General features: G+C 37.9%; 3 protein-coding genes across 3 annotated transcripts in view; 2 read left to right on the forward strand and 1 right to left on the reverse strand.

Moving 5' to 3' along the window:
• The first annotated feature begins 23 nt into the window (after window positions 1–23).
• LOC308689485 (uncharacterized protein) lies at window positions 24–3,721 on the forward strand. The gene is made up of 3 exons (XM_081363210.1): window positions 24–357; window positions 2,273–3,010; window positions 3,192–3,721. The coding sequence occupies exons 1-3, from the start codon at window positions 168–170 to the stop codon at window positions 3,257–3,259; spliced, it is 996 nt and encodes a 331-aa protein (XP_081219336.1). The 5' UTR covers window positions 24–167; the 3' UTR covers window positions 3,260–3,721.
• A 1,121-nt stretch (window positions 3,722–4,842) lies between these two features.
• Window positions 4,843–8,569, forward strand: LOC308689501 (uncharacterized protein). The gene is made up of 2 exons (XM_081363232.1): window positions 4,843–5,122; window positions 6,575–8,569. Exons 1-2 carry the CDS (start codon window positions 4,939–4,941, stop codon window positions 7,546–7,548), a joined length of 1,158 nt encoding a protein of 385 aa, XP_081219358.1. The 5' UTR covers window positions 4,843–4,938; the 3' UTR covers window positions 7,549–8,569.
• A 1,368-nt stretch (window positions 8,570–9,937) lies between these two features.
• doc2a (double C2-like domains, alpha) overlaps window positions 9,938–19,883 on the reverse strand; it is a gene marked incomplete at its 5' end in the record, with an annotated part of 29,446 nt that continues 19,500 nt past the window's right edge. The window contains 4 exons of the mRNA XM_081363223.1: window positions 9,938–11,034; window positions 12,097–12,193; window positions 13,229–13,310; window positions 14,083–14,267. Coding sequence (XP_081219349.1) covers window positions 10,898–11,034; window positions 12,097–12,193; window positions 13,229–13,310; window positions 14,083–14,267 — 501 coding nt within the window. The 3' untranslated portion in view covers window positions 9,938–10,897. The remainder of the gene's footprint in view (window positions 11,035–12,096; window positions 12,194–13,228; window positions 13,311–14,082; window positions 14,268–19,883) is intronic.

Below are 19,883 nucleotides of genomic sequence, written 5' to 3' on the forward strand. Positions count from 1 at the left end.
CTCCCTCCTCCTGTCCTGTGAAGGGTGCTAGAGACACTTCTGCTAGCACAGCAACCAGCCTTATGTGTTGGTGGTTTGATTTTAAAGGGGGAACTTTCACGCGCTCGTTATCGGTACCTGTGTTGTTTGTATTTATCATTTAAATACAGCGATCTAAATCTAGTAAAATGACTAAACTTGATCGCCTGAATACTTTCATGACCGAGCGCTTGATGGCTGCTGTGAAGGAGATCCTCTTTACAGTCGGCAGGACGGTTCGGGAGTATGAGGAGGAAACGGAGCGAATCAGGAGCGAAAACGAGCGACTGAAACAAATGTTACGCGACTCAGGGTGCTTCAGTGAACGCGCACATGCTGGTATGACGCTTAAACTATTAAACTCCATATAATATCATGGTGGATGTTTTTCCATTATGTTTAAAAGAGTTAATCTCTCTCTCTCTCTCTCTCCCTCTCTCTCTCTCTCTCTCTCTCTCTCTCTCTCTCTCTCTCTCTCGATCTCTCTCTCTCTCGCTCTCTCTCTCTCTCTCTCTCTCTCTCTCTCTCTTTTACTGGATCTAAATTGTCCATGGAGTGTAGTTTTTGTTGTTGTCATTTTGTGCGCGTGTTTTGGTTGTGGTCACGCATCTTTGATTCGTAGCCACAACATTATTTTTGATTACATGGTATTGGAGGATGTGTGAATAAATTATATATATATATATATATATATATATATATATATATATATATATATATATATATATATAACACAGTACCAGTTGTACATATATATATATATATATATATATATATATATATATATATATATATATATATATATATATAACGTGACTTATTAAAACTTATTGAGTGACTTATTGAGCGCAATGTCCACATCTCAAAATCCAATGAGTAGAACTAAGTGCCTGCCCTACATTGTTTTCTTTTTCAATAATCCGTTACACTCAGATGCACGCCACAATATGGAAGAAAATACTTCTGTTTTGTGACTTTAAGCGTACAGTATGGCATTTTTCGCCACTAGGGGTCACTAACCTATTTACAATAACAAAGGCGTAGATTGATGACGCAACATTTGCTAAGAATTATGGATCTTGTCGTCAACGTCAAGCCGACCGATCTAATAATGTTTATGGATGACTGAATACATCGATGTTTTTTATCATGACTGTGATATGAAGCAGTTCGGGATTGCTAAGAGACAGCTATCAGCTCCACACGCGATGTGAGTCCCGCGTATATAAAAGGAATATGGACATTTCATTCTACCAAACTACACGCAGAATTACTGCTCACAGGTCAGTTTATTAGACAAATTAAACTTGTGAGGTAACGCAGCGCTGTTTCACTTGGTCTAACATTACACTAGCACACTAAACTGCTTTTGAATGTGTTGAAATGTATGTGTTAGTTTGTCTGTATGAGACTAGCAGTAAACTAGATCAACATTAGAATAACATACAGATCATATTCTGACATTTTATCATTGTTGAACTATAAAACATTGATTAGTTTTATGTAAATGTGCTCACCTGTTTAATAAAGTACATGTAGGAGCGGTCGAAGTCTCGGACGTGGAGCTCTGGTTTATATAATGTCTATGGGAGCTCTCGGCATCTCGAAAACACCGCGCTGATATTGATTCTCATTTTAGTTCTTTTTTTTATCCAAAGTCTACTTGCCATGGTCCATAATGTTTGAACGAAACAACAACAGCGTGCAAATAGACATTGCGAACTACAAAGTTGTCCGCGTCAGTCGCTTTGGTTACTATCACACGGCTCTGGTTCATAGCTCTGGTTGCCATGGCAGCACGAGCGGAAACCAGGGACAACGCGGATATGACGCCATTGGCGGCGACAAAACGGAAATAAAGAAACGGGACGTTTCTCGAATTAAATTACAAATTTCTCCTGGTTTGAAAGTTGTTGGAAACAGTCGGGATAATGTAAGTACACAAAAAAAAAATATATATATATAACATAGATATAGTGATTTTTGCTATTTTTAAAGCAAAAAACTTACATATTGTGCCTTTAAAGCCTATTGGCTATTAAATTAAATGGGTGAAGAGCTGCACTTCAATAAATACTTTCCCAGCTACCCTTCTTAATTTGAAATAAATCAACACAGGAAAAACATCAGTAGATCTTTAAATCTAATGTTATCGAGGTGTGTTTAATAAAATATGGATAGGTTATTGGAGCTGTAGGCACATTACAGGTTCACATGGATCTTAAATGTTATCATTTTATGTTATATTTTGTAGCTCCTGTGCAGTCTTATCAGCCCATCTCCCCTGTGCAGCCTGGATGGATCTCCAGCCAGAATGAGGAGCCAGAACCCTTTGAAGATATTCATCAGGACCGATGCCAGAGACAAGGCGAACAACCTCCGCTCATAAAACCAGAAAAGCCTGAATACTCTGCCGACGCTTACCGGGAATCTGTAGCTTTGCCGTCAGAAGCCAGCAACAATGAGGGCTCACACATGTGCACCGATCACACCGAACAGAGCACAAATCCTGTTGAGGATGAGATGACAGACTGTCATTTCCCAACTAAAATCAAAGTTGAATTCATGAACTCTAACTTGTGTTCAGACGATGTAATCGGGAGCACTGAAGATGTATATCAGAGCTGGTCGCCACACAGTCCAGACTTGCCTTTAGGGTCATCGGACCCCTACAGAGCGCAACACCCAAACCAGCCAACATACTCTAGCGGTGAAGCTCCTCCCACAGTATCCCAGCATAGCAGTTCATCTTACGATGCTAATCACGTTTCATATCACAACATACTATGCACCAACAGGGCGTACTGTAGCAGTAAATGCTGTGAAATGCAAAAGAGGACAATAGCCAAATCAAGCCCTGTGTGGAAGTATTTCTCTCTAAAAGAAGGCGATTGTAGCAAAGCAGTGTGCATTATGTGCAGGGCCGTCATATCTCGCGGTCGCAAAGAGTACACAACGTCGGCCCTTCTAAAGCACCTTCGGATGAAACATGGTAAATGTTGATATTATCACGACATTATCCTTTGTTCTCTGATTTTATGTATATATATATATATATATATATTTGCTGTAGTACAACATTTCTGCTCAGTCTGTTCAATTGCCTTAATGGTGCTTGCATAATAGGATAAATATGAGGAAAGCAAGACATCATCTTTGTGTTATTCCTGCAGGAAATGTGCTAATCTTTGGCAGTGCTGAGAAGAGACGAATGAAAGAGATTACGAGAAAGACTGTGTGAAAACCTCTAAACCGCTCTCAGTCAGTACGGACACTGGCTATTGTGCGTCATGGCGAACCACTAGTGGTTGTGTAACATTCTGATTTTGGTGTGTTTTCAAACGAATCGTTTCATTGTATGGAGTGGGGTGAGATAGGGCAGTCAGATATGTATGCATAGAGTTGGTCATCCAAGCCTTTTGATTATGGTTACAGACGAAGCGTAAAATGATATAGCTTGGAATAATGTCACAAACTTCAGCCTGTAAGTAACTGGTGAATGGATGTTTCATCGTTGTTTAGAAAAAAATAATAATGGGATGTTATTTAAACGAACTAGCAAGGGCATGATTAATATTAAAGAAAACTGTAATAAAGAGAATTTTAGAGAGTATTTTACCACCCCACAGAAATGTAAGATGTTCATGTTTTGAACTGATTTCGTCTTTTATACAAATTTTTACAATAAATGGTTCATTTTGAGAATATTCGTTGTTGTTGTTTCAGTGTGTGCCTCCTAAAAATAACATTTGTTCAGATGAGATTACAAATCTTGAATTTATAGAAATATCAAAAACATCTCAAGCGTTATTGCAACCACATTCGTGTAATGATGTCTTAATAATGACTGTTTCTGATTATTATGATATGCTAAGTCATTACGAGAATGTTTCTCATTATTATGACTTACAAAATCATATTTTCACAACTGTGGAAATGGGCAAAAATACATTATTACTAAAAAAAAAATCTCATAATGAGAAACTTTCTCGAAATAATGACTCAGTTTTTCATTAAAACACTTTCTCATAATAATGACTTGGTTTCCCATAACAATGACTTACTGTAGCTTCTCATAATAACAAGAAACGTTCTCATAATAATGAGTGTGATTATACGACAATGATACAAAAAAGGAGTTGTATAAACGGCCCCGTTTTCTCAAAATAATGAGAAACTTTCTCAATAATGACTTAAATTCTCATAATAATGACTAATTTCGCACAATACCACAAAACCTTCTTATAATGACCTATTTTCTCATAACAACAAGAAACTTTCTCGTAATAATAACTTAGATTCTCATAACAATGACTTTGGCCTGGTTCCACAGACAGGGTTTAGATTAAGCCAGGATTAGGCCTTAGTTCAATTAGGGCATTTAAGTAGCTTTTATAAACGTGCCTTTAAAAAAAAAAAAAAACATTACTGATGTGCATCTTGAGACAAAACAATGACACTGACATATTTTAATAAGCCAGTGCAAGTTGTTTTCAGTTAAAACATGCGTTTTAGTCTGACTATGCTTAATAATATTTCACCAAAACATCAGATGGCTTTCTTGCAACTATTAATGCACAGAAACGTTCTGAAATGTTCTTCAACTGTTTGAAGGAATTCCCTGATCTATGAATTTATGGTTTTATGCTAGTAACATCAACTGTGGCAACTTTTAGTGTTTTGGTGGAAATTATGGTCGGCTACCATCCAGGACCATCTTCTCACAGTGGTTGTGTGAAGGGCACTGCCTTTTCTGTCCTTACCACTCCTCTCCTTTGGTGGGCGCTGAATCAGTTTATTTCTGTGGTTAAGAGGAACAAATACGTGGTCATATGACCACAGGGAAGAGTGTTGTTTACATTCTGTCTTACTTGGACGCCGAACATAAAATAAGTGTATTTACTGCGAAACAACGTCAAGATGACGAAGCTGCAGGTCATCAACACGTTTCTGACGGAGCGCTTGATGGCGGCGCTCAATGAAATCATGGACATGATCGGCGGGACTGTCCTGCAGTATGAGGAAGAGCTGGACAGCGTGCAGAAGGACAACGAGTATCTGAGACGCAGACTGAAGGAGATTGAGAAAATCGTTGAGTCAATCGGTACATAGCCCTTTCATAATAATAATAAATATGTCGATAACAGCCAGCCGTTTGTTTAACTTACTTCCCTTACACATATTTCCATGGAAACTACAGTTTCTGCCATGGTAACAGTAAAATACATCAGCCAACCCTATCATTAAAAAGGTAAACACAATGACAGAAAGACTACATTTTGAATGAGATCTTATATAAATGCATTATGGTTTGACAGTAGTAACGTTAACTAGTAGGCTAATTTTGCGGAAACAATTGTTACAATGTCATTGTAAGGTTTTGCATGGACAGTTATAAACCAATAAATAAACAAATATTAATTATAAATAATATTTATAATGTTTTATAACAATATGAATACATCAGTATCTCACCACAAATTAATCACGTACACCAATTTTACACAATAACATTTGTAACTCGTTGTTTTGTATAATTATTTCAGAACAATATAAGTCCTCAAAAAAAGTCCTCATGAAATAACACAGAGGAAAGTATGGGAATTATGTAGTGATTGAAAATTGAAAACAGACCAAAACAATTTTTACTTTTTTTTTACTAGTTTTTTACTAGTTCCCGTTGTATGCTGGTTACTTGTTGACTGTTGACTTCACTATATGGTTCAACTTATCTATTAAAAAAATGATCACTACATGGTCAAATGATTGTAATGCTTATGTCCATACATTTCAAAATTCTCCTGGATAGCCACCAGTATTGTCAAAGGAGTGTCTTAAAATATTGTACTAAATATTTAGATACAAATATTGTACCAACTAAAATGTTAATATTTAAGATTTTGCTCATGATCATATGAAATTGGACACTCAATGCTTATGTTTTAAGATCAAGATTTATAGGTGTAAATAAGGGCACAAAACCACCCATGCCTAGAAATATTTCACTTTAAGTGCCTGTTGTGAAAATATTTGTACATGAAACCATCTGCACTTGAAGGAACACATTTTTCTGTGTATCTTAAACTGAAACATAAAAAATGTATAATATGTGAGACATACAAGCTTTAAAGGGCTTTAAAAAACATACGTTCACTTTAGTGTGTCTAAATGTCTGACTGGAGTTGTTTATAGGAACTTACATTTGTTGTAAAAAGTTTGAATCTGGAGTAGTTTTAGATGAAATTTTAAAATCTAAACTAATTTTAAATGGCTAGACCTCATACATTTTCCTACTTTATAAATGATTTCAGAGGAAATCACACACTACCAGACATTCAAGTTGGTCCGACACAGAAACACGACAAATGAAAACAATATGTGTTCTAAAATCCGATCAAAATATCAAGCACGTCCGACTGGATGGAATCAGAGTCTGTGAAAATCATAAACTACACGATATTCTGTGAAATTGGTCAACTCCTTGTAACCAAAATGAGTTAAGTGTCTTAGATACTATGTTTCCACCTGATCTCCTCAGACCCTTCATCTTTTACAGGTCCAGCCGCTTCAAATCCTGCACCATCATCTCCACCTCTTCATCTAAAGTGGACCTCTAGCGTCGAGACGGAAACGAGGCCTACAGAGATCTATCAGAACCAGGTACAAAATGAACAGCCCACCGGGACGAAAGTGGAAGAGTTCTCCAGCCATGCGCTTCTGATGACCGAATCAGACTTTGATTTACCTCGTCCCACAATACCAAACACACTGGCTCAGACAGATCAAGACTTTGAGACATCCACTGTAAATGAATTACCTTGTGGGGTAAAAACTGAGCCTTTTGAAAGCCTCAATTCACAATCCACCCATGCTAACACATCCGTCTACAGTCCATTACCTCATTGCTCTGCTCAGTTACCAGCTTCTACTGATATTACTCACAAGTCTGATCCTAAAGTTTTCAATACATCGAATTCCTCTCAACTACAAGCAGCTAAACGTATAAAGCTAAAGGCTAAAGCCTTGCAAGTGTCCATCAGTACAATTAGCCCGAATGTGTCAAAGACCACTTGTCCTGAATCAGGCATAGCTCACGTCGGCTACAACACCGCTCATCAAAACACAGACTTCGGATCAGTCAGGAACGACACTATCAACAGCAACGGTCATCTCGGTATACATGTAGCTAACGCTGCGGTCAATCCCCTACGTCACGCAGCGTTCAGCAGAGAAGTCAGGCAGTGTAGGGCAAAAGGACGAGGACGAGGAAGAGGCCCTGAGACGCACGTTTGCCCACAGTGTGGAAAACTTTTCCCTCATCACTCACGCCTAAAGGTTCACATGCTCATTCACACAGGGGAGAAGCCGTATGCTTGCGCCCAGTGCGGGAAACGCTTCAACAACGACGGGACTCTGAGGAACCACAGCCGAGTGCATCTGCAGCTACGTCTGTTTGACTGTCCGGTGTGCGCGCGTAGCTTTAAGGATGCCTACACCTGTCGGAATCACATGCGTGTTCATAATAGGTGAGGCAATGGTGCTTCTGCCTCAGCAGGAACAATTTTAAAGAACTTAAGCTAATGAAAGAATCATGGACGGTTCCCCTGTTCACAGTTTTCCTGCTCCTGATCGCTGAACATCAGAGTTGAATCAGCTGTTCTAGATTATAGAGACATCTAAAATGTGCCATGCTGGGCAGGATTGAGACACGCTGAAGAATATAAGTCACATGATGATGTCCTCAGAAAACCTTTTGAGTAGGCCTACAGTGTTTGGTGGTGGTGTTGAAATTCATTTTATGTTCCTGTTGTGTGCCCTGCCATCAGACCAGTAGGATGCAACAAACAAGTGCCAGTGTCGTCAACTGTTTTCTGCTTCTTTAATATGCTAAATTAAATGGTTTGATTTATAGATTTTATTGAGTGTTTCTTCTGTGGAATATAATAGAAGATATTTTGAAGAATGTTGGTAACTAATCAAACAGGTTTGGTTCCCATTGACAAAAAAATAGAATAGAAGTCAATGGGAACCGAAACGGTTTGATTACCAACAATCTTCAAAATATCATCTATTAAATAACATGGGTGAGTAAATGATGACAATTTAAATTTTGGGGTGGGACAATCCCTTAAATACCTGAACAAGTATATCAAGTTCTTCAGGGTCACTTGGACATTTTAGGTCATTTTAGGGGATCATTATATATGCTTAAGGCTTGTATTTCTTGAATTTTCAGTTCAAAGTTGTTTGGGGCAAAAGAAAAGAAAGAAGAGGAATGGTCCCATTGGTTCCCACCAGGTGGCGATGTTGAGCATTTTTGGAAGAGGAAGTGTACAAGGAGTCCTTAAAGTCTTTTTTTTTTTTTTACTGAAAATGTCAGTACAAATGTTTATATCTAATTTAAACACGTGGATATATGAAACTACTTTTTTAAACGACGTTTCATCTTAAAAAAATGTCTCCATTGTCTACAACAATATCTGAATAATTTACAGAAAAGAGTGATAAAATAATTATAGTTCAAATTAAAATAATTCAGTTTCAGAATTCCAGAGCTGAGTGTTCTTCTGGAATCATTAAACCAATTAGTTTGCATGCGTTTCCCTGTTGTGCATGATTAACAGGTCTAGAAATCACTTTCACAGTAAGGCTGCTTCTTACAGTTTTTCTGAAACAGTAAGGTTTAAGGAGACAGGAAATAGATTTTTTTTCTTTTTTTTTAGCTGTTTTAGACTATGTTAATGCTTGTTTTGTATTATTTTAAGTCATCCCGAGGCCCACCTGTTGTTCTAAACCTGCTGACTTTCTCCTGTGCAGCACAAAATGAGTTATAGCGGAAAGTTCATAGAATGAACATGGATGGTGACTATGATTGTCAAGTAATATTTTCAAGGTAATATTTTCAGGGAAAGCTGTAAATTTTGCCATCAAAAGACTTGCGCATATGAGATATGGGATACTTTTGTGGTGCTTGTTTGTCATTTTTAGTGCTCGACAGCCCCTGATCCCCGTCCACTTGTATGGACAAAGAGCAGCTTAGACATTCTGCTAAATATCTCCACATCAGAAAGAATGTTATAAAGGTTGAGAATGACATCAGGGTGAGTAAATGATTAAAGAATGCACATTTTTAGGTGAACTAACCCTTCTTTATATGTAAAATGTTCTGTGTTCTCTTTTAACAGTCAATATGACTTGAGGGATAATCTTAATTTATTATGTAAAGTATCCATAATAATGGATTTATTAAGGAGTTTTTGGAGTTTTAAGGCTCAGTGGTTTAAAATAAGCCCAAACAACTACTTTATTTCACTCCCTCAACACCCCCTTTTTGTCCTTTTAAGGACCCAGAGTTTCCAACGTCTTGGAAAAACCTGTACGGTGTGACGAAGCCTAATTTTAAAAGTGTTATTTTAGGCATTTTTATAATGAATATACATTTTTCGTGTTATGGTAAGCTCTAAAACACTTTATCGGGTAGACATTTTTGAAGCCTGATTCTGCTCATCAGCTCTCTCTAAAATGTGCACTGTTGTAGTCAGTGGCCTGGGCTAGATATAGTGACATTTACCTCAGTCTGGTGTGCTGTTAAGTGGTCGTCTAATTAGCATTTTCTCATTGAACACATAATCAACCAGATGCGTCTTGAAGAACCACAGAATCAGTGCAGTAGTTTTTCACAGGAGGAAAAGCTAATATTATCTAGGTTTGGAATCACATTTAGAGAATATCTTATTGCTTATAGGTGTAAAGATACCCAAACCCACAATCATTTGCCTTTGCGAATGAGAACATTTAGGTGAAGTGTGCTTATATTGAGTGGTGCACCATAATAGATGTTCTGCTTGCCGGAGCGATTACGAGTTGTAGTTATTGATATGTTTGCTTTTAGAGGATGCAGGGAAATGATGCACATCTTAAAGAGCAATGCATTTCAAATGTATTTCCAATTTGTACATAATCACTTCATATAAATGTAAACCACAAACCCTCAAGAATACAGCACTTTTTTTGGTACAAAACAGCCAGACGAAACACACACATGCGTACGCATGCAGACGCACTCCAGATACCTCCAGATACGGCACATATAAACATTTGATTCCAAAAATATATCAAGTAATTAATGTATGCGATATCAAATTGTAGCATGTCCATAAAACCCCTTTTTAAAGAAAAGTAACAACTGGAAATTGAAAACTGCCATATCTGAGACCTTGGAAAACACAAGTTGGTGCAAAGTAAAAAATGTAAACATTGCATCATGCTACAAAATGGATGGTCTATTTGTTAGTAGTACACATAAACCTGCTCTTCATGAAATTCCATTTCGTTTCAAATATGACTGACAACATTGTGAAGACTGGCCCTTAAGGACCTTCCCATGCTGTCATGGTGATACCATATGTGTATATCATTTTGATGCGTTTACACCAGCCAGTTTACATGCACCCCCATGTTAAAACTTTGATAAATATGCGTCTTAGCTTTGTCTGCAAGCATTATGAAAGCACTGAACATTGAAATACATTATAATCGGTTAGTCAAAAAGAGAATTGTGCTACACAAGATTTCATAAGAGTAAAATTCACTTCAACGTTACAAAATGTGTAGAAAACACTTGCAGCAATGCAGCAATGAGCGAGAGAGAGAGAGAGAAGTGGGTGAAAGGGGTGGGGACTCGCTTTGAGCGACATCAAGTCAGAAGACGACCGGTGGCCCATCCTCCACCCTCCTTTTAAACAGCACAAAGTGTGTAATTTACGTCCAACATCTTAGTCCCTAGTTAGCTCATATAATTATCTCCATGTCCACCTCAAATCAATCAAATCCAATAACCTATCATGACTGATTTCCTTGTTCCTGGCAGGATTCTTCCTCAATCATGGCAGGTGGTCTGAGGCAGCTCATTGGCCAGAATATGCCAGCGCTCCACCCTCTGACCCTTGTTCCTCAAGCAGTCCATCCAGTGGCGAAGAGCATCTCCTTGGACGTGACAGCTCAGGCACACGCCACCTACCATTCAAGAATATAGTTTTTGTTGTGTAAGTACATGTCTTAATATCAAGGATGGATGGCTATGTTCAGAATGGTATACTAATGTACCGCCTACTGACTACTGCATAGTATACACTGTAAAACAAAACAAAAAATCAACATAAAAAATAAGTGTTCAGGCTGCCTTAAAATTTTAAGTTTAGTCAACCTGAAATGGGAAAGTGTGCTGATTGACAGATTGGATATTTGAGTTGACTAAACCTAAAATTGAGCAAGCATGAACACTTTCTTTTAATTTTTTTTATTTAATTTTTTACAGTGTATGCTCAGAACTGCCTACTATTTAAAAACAGAATGTGAAACAACATTATACATGATGCATTTCAAACAGTTTTGTATGTTTAAATCTGCAAGTGTATGCAGTAATCATCTTAAAAATATTACTGTTTTGCATTTTTGGGGGATCTTATCAGTACCATGTCAGTACTCAGCTGATATTAGAGATTTGTTTGTTGTTAAATATAACTAAAGGCCTATTTTTGGATATTTCATTTTACATGCTAATTTTTTTAATTTAGGTTACCTTCGCTGTCATGCTTAATCTTTCAAAATAAAAATAATCTCAAAATGAATGTATATTTTCAAACTGTAGATTAGGTGTAATTAAATTCAATTAAATTTATTTAATTTATAATAGTATAAAACTTTTTCATTTAGTGTAAAATTCATCAGCCATAGCATGAAAATAAATATCAGCTTATTAGTTTTAACATTGTTGCTTCCCTACCAATTTTTTTTTTTTTTTTGTCTTGGCAGTCCTATCAAATAGTGAATTCAAGAATAGAAATTAATTTCTAGGTGTATGTCAGTGAAGATTATTAGAACTTGTATCAAGCCTAAAATTTAAGCATGATTAGTAACATTTATTCATTATCAACATTCAACAATAATGTCTATTACACGGCTCTCTGCAATACTGCAAAGCTCAAACACGTCTGTCTAGCGCATGTTTACACAGTGGGACCCAAAAATGCCTTAGTTGGTTGCAAAAAACCAAACCTCATAATTGCATGCTCTTACCTATGAAATCATTAGATCTTCCCAGGTCATAGTCCCATACTGTGACCTCCAGTGTCTTATGAACCAGATCAGATAGAGGGATCTCATAGAAAAACTCCTGTAGGTGGTAAAAAATGTGGATTATTTGTTAGTAGTTCAATCGTTTAATTACATTATCAGAAGAATAGTTTAATAGACGATGCCTCTGTTTCTCATTTCATCAACCATTTGGCTTGGCCAAAATGTTATTTATTCATTGCCACTTTTAATTTTCCCCAAATTCATATTAAAGGACATTTTTAAACACTGAAGGATCTCATTTGCATCATCCTGACAGCTCAGAAGCAACGCAATGATCAAAATAAGAAACAAATGACATTTGGTAGTTCAGCCAAACAGATGTTCTAGTCTGGGATATCACACCCACTGACTGAAGCTTGGCGTGTGCCGGAATAAAGGAAGAAAAAAAAACATTTATGCAATAGAAAGCAGTATATTCTAAACGGAGGCTCCTTTGTAGCTACGTATCCAGGGTATACAAGTTAAATCAGGCTGGGATCAAACCACTGGAACTTCCTCTTCTGACCTCTATCCATTCCTCTCTACTGAGCCAAAGGCAGACACACATGTTCAAACAGTTCATAAAAAGGAAATTGGAACATTTTCTAAATATAATACATCGAGGAGCGCTGTTATTCCTCCCAGGAATTTTCATCACCCTCATGAACCGTTTTAATACGATGTGATATTATGGTTTTGTTGAGAGGGCTCCCGTGGAGCAGAGGGCAGACCTGCTTTTAGGCAGATAGAGGTGTGTGAGATTGGAGCGAGCAGGAGTCTGAGCCAAGGAGTAATTATACGGCCAATCTGGGTGTGTATTACTTCTGAGTGAATGGAAACAAAACACTTAGCCTTACTGGCGACCGCCAACCGCCCACATGACAGAGAGAGCGTGAGACAGACGGGAAGGAGGAGAGGGAAAAAAAGAGAAACGGACATGACGGAAATGAAACGTACAACACGAAAAACAAAAGTGGGTTTAGGCGGGGGTCTTCTGGGAATATGAGCAAAGACGCAGACCAAAGGAATATTGGACCAGGCATCTCATTAAGACTCAAAACACTTGACACACTCCCTGCCAGTTTATCCATACCTCATTGAATTCTGGGTTAAGAGTCTTTTTAATCACTGCCGTTTTGTGTTTGGATTTCTTCTTCACATCTGGCTTCAGGTATCTGGAAAGAGAAAGGCACATGGAGGAACAAAGTGAGGGCTGTAGGAAGAGCAGGACAGTGGGAGAGCAGGAGATTAAAACAAGCGGCGCTGCTGTCGCACAAATACGGAATGGACTCCGGACACATTCGTGCCAAGCTGTTTGCTTTTCGGCTTTTGCTGTGACATCCCACTGGCTTCCATAAAAATTTGATTTGCTTTATGTACTGCTGTTGACTCTTCCCCACCCTCTCCAAGACACATAGTTAGAATATGGCTTTGATCCTGAGGAAAAGAGAGAATGAGTATGTGTGTATTTGTGAAAGGAATGGAGAGAGAGAGAGAGAGAGAGAGAGAGAGAGAAAGAGAGAGAGTGACTGGAAGGGACGTGAGCGTGGGTGGGGGACCTGTCTGTTCTTATGCCATTTTGCCTGGGGAGGAAGAACTGTTTGGGAGCGTTTATTTTAATACATGATGTGAGAAAAATAATGAGAGATTAGAGGGGGGCACAAATGAGAGCGTGAGATGCAAAGACACATCAGAGGAAAGATGTAGGACGTAGAGAGATTTTTTTAGCCTTATTACACTATCTGTCTCTTTTATTCTCTCTATTTTTTACAGTTTCTCCTAATCGCTCTCTACGTCTGAGAACTGTTTATGTCACCTTCCTTCCAAACTGGTGTTCATTTCTTCTTTTCTGTGTTTCTCATGAGGCATCGAGATCCAAAGCAAGTGTGTTTTCGCTGAATGTCTGTGCTCTCTCAGTGTTTTTTTTTTTTTTTGCAGAAGTCTCACATTTTCACATAGGGATCTGAGAAGCCGTTGACGTCCATGGCGGCCAGATGGGCACAGCGCAGCACTCCGACACACAAGCCCCCTCGTCGGCCCTCTCCTTCGCCCTCTGCAGGCGGGGTAAGGAACTGCAGTGAAATCAATATTCGGCCCCTCTCTTCCAAACTGGTCATTTGTTCATTCTCCCACTGCAAAAAAAAAAAAAAAAAAAAAGAACAAATGTATGTCAGATCCTAAAATGTATCTAAATACCAGTTGTTGCAAGGCAGCAAAAAAAATAATGTTCTCAATTTTAGGTGGGCTTATTAGGTTTAAGGCTTAAATGATCCAGTGCAATGACATTATGAAATGCCGCATCACATCTTGTTTGCAGTCGGTTACTCGATAATCAACAGTCAGGCAGCTATGTATGAAAAGAAGACGCAGACAAAATTCTGTATGCAAATAAATGTAAGAAAGAAGACTAATCACAGTTCAGTGTGCAAATTTTATGATGACACCATCGCTGTTGGTTACATTTGACATTCTATGAATGTGTAAGACAATGGAATATTTTTAAACTTTAATCTTGAGCTGCCTCACACGAGTGAATTTGTGACTTGTTAATCAGTACCTCATGAATGTAAATTCGCACTAGCAAGGGCCTTGGTCTACTAAACAATGAAACACTGACGATTCAGTTTTCTGCAACATACATGGTTTCAAATGTTAAAGGTAGCTATTTAACTGTGTACATTACGGCAGGATCAGTATATGGTCTATACCAGATACAGCTATTCGGTATAGTGTTTCGAATAATTCATTTCGTAGAAATTTTTGTGCATTTTGATGCCTTGGAGCAATTTTGACAATGAGACAGCCATAAAAATAGCTGACTCCCTAGGGTTGTGTACTTACATTTCTTAACATATAAGTTTTTGATTGAAGTACATTAAGCATTTAGTACCAGTGGTAAATTAGAGGTTTAGCACAAACCCTAACCCGGAATATCAATACAGCTCTGTCTTGCAAGCATTGTAATAAATCATCTATATTAAAAGTGACGGAGTAGGAGACTTGGTACAAGGCATACAACCGAACCAATGACAAGGACTCCCTCTGGGTAAAATCTGAGAATGTTCATCATGTAGAATAATTATAAACAGCTGGTTATGGCATGTCAGGATGTTAGTGTAATGTGACATCTATGCACTAGGCTCATTTTTAAATCATGGCAATCTGTTGTTTTGGAAAATTCAATAAAAATTATTTCCATAAAATAAAATACTAATATTGATTCTAATACAAGATGTTTATTCGGTCGTAAAATGGAAAATAACCATTTAAAATTGTGTAGTCTTCTGTAAATGCTCTATGATGACTTGTATGATTCATACTCATCCTCTACTACATGCAGACAGTCATTTATCATTCTCTCTTTCTGGTCTGTTTAGGCTCAGCTCAGCTTCAATGGCTCTCAAAGGGGGAAGCGGGAAGATCTAAGCACAGCTTCTTCAGGATTTTGAGATATGGAGACTTAATGAGACATAATTGTCTGATTTGGTGCAACGCTTGCGTGCACACACACACACACACACACACACACACACACACACACACACACACACACACACACACACACACACACACACACACACACACACACACACACACACACACAGTAAGCCTCAGTAAGGCTCGAGAGAAGCTTATTTAAATGCACATTAATAATGCATGCAGAGAATGCTCAAGTGTGACTGAATATGTAACACTTACACCACAAGAGCAACAATATTTACATGAAATATTCGATAAACCTTCTGTATGGGTTAAAACCATTTTTTTTTCTGTTACCTGGCTGAGTCAGGAGCTATAAATGATTGTAATGGGGAAGATCAAAGTTTAGACTGATGCAGAGATATAGAGGAAACACAATAAAGAGCACATCCATGTGTGTCATTTCTGTTGTAAAGTACAGTTTCATGTCTGCATGTCTAAATATATTAAAGTATAAAATAAAAATGAAAGATGTAAATGATATTAGTTCCTTTTTATCTTCTCTTAATTTCACGCGCAGGTAAATTGTATATAATTTCACTTTGATTTGAACAGATGCTGCTTTTTTAATTGCAATTTAATATTCAAGAAATATTACACGTGTTTCTTCATTTTTTCATTCCCTTATTAAAATAACTTTAATAAACATGTTGGATTTTCTTGTATGCTCAGTTTTTCTTTCCTATTTCTCTTATCTCTTATCGCTTACAGATAAATGCCAGATCCTTAATAACATCATCCTCCAGGATGTGAAATCACTTTTGCTGGGAAAACAACAGCACAAACATAAGTAAGGACTAATAATGATTTGATTAATTCTGTTTTGTGGTAATAGTTGATTTGCCAGCATGATATAATACAAATAGTGAACTTACCAGCAATGTAACTCTCAATCCCTCACTAAGCAATAATTAATCCTTATTTATTTCTACATGTCCAATCTGTTAGTAAGTAAGTAAGTAAGTAAAATTTATTTATAAAGCGCTTTTCGCAGATAAAATCACAAAGTGCTGTACAAAAACATAAGAAAAACAAACAAATATAAAACATTTACATATGTAAAAATTTTTGTGAGACTAATGAAAACCCATCAACCAAAAGCTTGCCTAAATAAACATGTTTTCAGATTAATTTTAAAAGAGGTAATAGAGTCTATCATGCATATGGATAGGGGTAAAGCATTCCACAATCTGGGAGCAACAGACTCAAAGGACAGGTCCCCTCGTGTCTTATAACGAGTCTTAGGGACAACAAGCAGGTTCTGGCCAGAGGACCGAAGAGTCCGGCCAGCAGAATAGGGCTTCAAAAGGTCCAGAATGTACTGTGGGGCTTGCCCCTTTAAGGCTCTGAAAGTCAGTACTAAAATCTTAAAATCGATCCTGAATTTTACAGGGAGCCAATGGAGAGCCGACAGGACTGGAGTGATATGAGACCTTCGAGGGGCACCTGTTAAAAGTCTAGCAGCAGAATTTTGAACAGTTTGTAGTTTGTTTAGAGCAGACTTATTTAGACAGGTAAAAACAGAGTTGCAGTAGTCCAGTCTTGTTGATATGAAAGCGTGAATTATCATTTCCAGATCATTTTTCGACACCATTTTACGAATTTTAGATATATTTCTAAGGTGATGAAAGCAATTTCGTACAAGCTGTTTAGAGTGTGTCTCCAAAGACATTTCCTGGTCAAACACAACCCCCAGGTTTCTGAGGCTGGACTTGACCAAGGGGCCTAGAGAGCCGAGGTGCTGTTTGATCAGCGAGGTCTTATGGTCTGGGGCGAATATTAGCGTTTCTGTCTTGTTTGAGTTTACCTGCAAGTAGTTAGTGGCCAGCCAGTCTTTAATGGAGGACACACACTCTAAAAACAGGGACAGGCGGTGGAACTCAGCGTCATTAAAAGAACAATACAACTGGACATCATCGGCATACAAATGATATGATACATCTTTAAAACAATTGATAATTTGACCAAGTGGCAAAATATACAATAAAAACAGGATTGGACCCAAAACTGACCCTTGAGCCACTCCGCAGGATAAATTTGACACCTCAGACTGTACATTGTTTGCTGCAACATTAAAGGTTCTATCTTGAATATAAGAAGAGAACCACTGAAGGACAGATCCTGATAGTCCCATCTCATCATGAAGACGATTTAACAGTATACTGTGATCGACAGTGTCAAATGCAGACGTCAGATCAAGAAGTACAAGTACGGTATAGCGGCCAGAGTCTGATGCCATCATCACGTCACTAGAGACTTTTATGAGAGCTGTTTCAGTGGAGTGTAATTTCCGAAATCCAGATTGAAAAGTATCAAACAAGCTGTGTTGCTCCATAAAGGAGGTCAGCTGGCTTGCCACTACTTTTTCCAAAATCTTGGAGATAAATGGAAGTTTAGATATAGGTCTATAGTTTTTTGGTTCTGATGGGTCAAGATTGGGTTTTTTAAGGATTGGGTTTACCACCGCATGTTTGAAGTAGCTGGGGACTGAGCCAGATGTAAGTGACAGATTAATTATTTTTACCAAGCAGGGGCCAATAGTTTCAAACAATTTCAGCAATAAAGTTGTTGGGATAACATCAACGGGGCTTGAAGATGGTTTAATGTTTCCTATTATTGTCCTCACATCCTGTAAGCTGACGGGAGTGAAGGATGACCAAGATGATACCGGTGAGAACACAGTAGAGCAAACACCAGTACGTGGAGGAATTATACTGGCCCTAATGTCATGTACTTTGCTCAAAAAAAATGACAAAAAGTAGTTACAGTCCTCATCTGTGTACACAGGTACCTGAGTAGCTGAAGGTGCAGTGAGATGTTCAATAGTGTCAAACAAGACTTTGGGATTTTTCTTATTTCCTAACACTAGGTTAGAAAAATAAGTTGAGCGAGCCTGCTTTATTAATTCATTTAGATCCAGCATCATGTCTTTTAAATGGAGTCTATGTACCTCTAATTTAGTGGCTTTCCACATACGCTCTGTCTTCCGACATTTCCTTCTAAAGCTACAAATGTTATCATTTATCCATGGGAGCTCCTTTCTCTTTGACCCAGAAATATTCTTAACAGGGGCTACTGTATCCAAAACTGATAGACAGTGGTTGTTGAAACGTTGCACAAACGAATCAACATCATCACAATCAATAAAGGAACGAGAGTCAAATGAGGCAGAGAAATCACTGGGTGTTGTCTCACTAATAATGCGTTTTTGTGTTTCAGCTTTACAGACAGTAGGCATCATATTATGTGTCAAATCAAAAGAAATACAACAATGGTCACTAATTTGAAATTCTTCAACACTTAGATTATCAATATTTAGGCCAAGAGAGAAAACCAAATCCAACGTGTGGCCTTTTTTATGTGTGGGGCCAGAAACATGTTGTACAAAATTGAAAGAATCCATAATAGACAGCAGTTCAACTGCATTTGAACAAGTAGGATTGTCAATATGCAGATTAAAGTCACCAAGGACTAAGACGCGATCTAGTTTAATAGTAGATGTTAAAAGCTTGGATAAATCATCAAGAAATGACCGTGCGGGACCAGGAGGTCGGTAAACTAAAATACAGTAAAAAGGGTGTATTTTTCCAACCTTACACATCTGCAGCTCGAAGGAATCGAATAGAGTGTTGTCCATCAAACTACAGCAGAAAGAGTCCCGAAAGACCAGCGCAAGTCCACCTCCACGGCGCGCTAGCCGAGGGGACCCAAACACGGAGCAGTCCGAGGGGCATAGTTCTTTTAGATGGAAATGTTCGTTTTCACGCTGCCATGTCTCCGTAATGAACAGGAAATCCAAGTTCTCCTTAGTGAAATAATTATTCAAAGTAAAAGCCTTACTCGCAATAGAGCGCGCATTTAGAAGGTTAGTTTCCATCCTGTTCTTTTTCTTGCTGTTGTGTAAGTAATCAAGGCATAATTAATACAATTTAATTGAGTTTCTGTAAGTCTGGTGTACCCCTTTTTCTTTTAGAAATACTTAGGCATATTCATTTTATAAAAGTTACGGAGCTAAAAAGTACTTCATAACAGGAATGACCAATATATATTTAAGCTAAAAGGATTTCACATTCCACATTTTCAGTGTGACATAACAGTGGAAATGCATTTACGAGGAAAGTGTAATATCTTTGCATATGAAAATTCACAAAGAGAGCCGTAAGCTTTATATCCATCTTTCATACTCTATTCCTGCCTTGCTTTGTTTTAAGCTGTCTGTGTCTCTCTCTCTTTTTCTCTCTCCCGGCCGCACCCACAGTAACCAGCTA

This window comes from Scardinius erythrophthalmus, assembly GCF_964197995.2.
Source record: "Scardinius erythrophthalmus genome assembly, chromosome: 1".
Lineage (NCBI taxonomy): Eukaryota > Metazoa > Chordata > Actinopteri > Cypriniformes > Leuciscidae > Scardinius > Scardinius erythrophthalmus.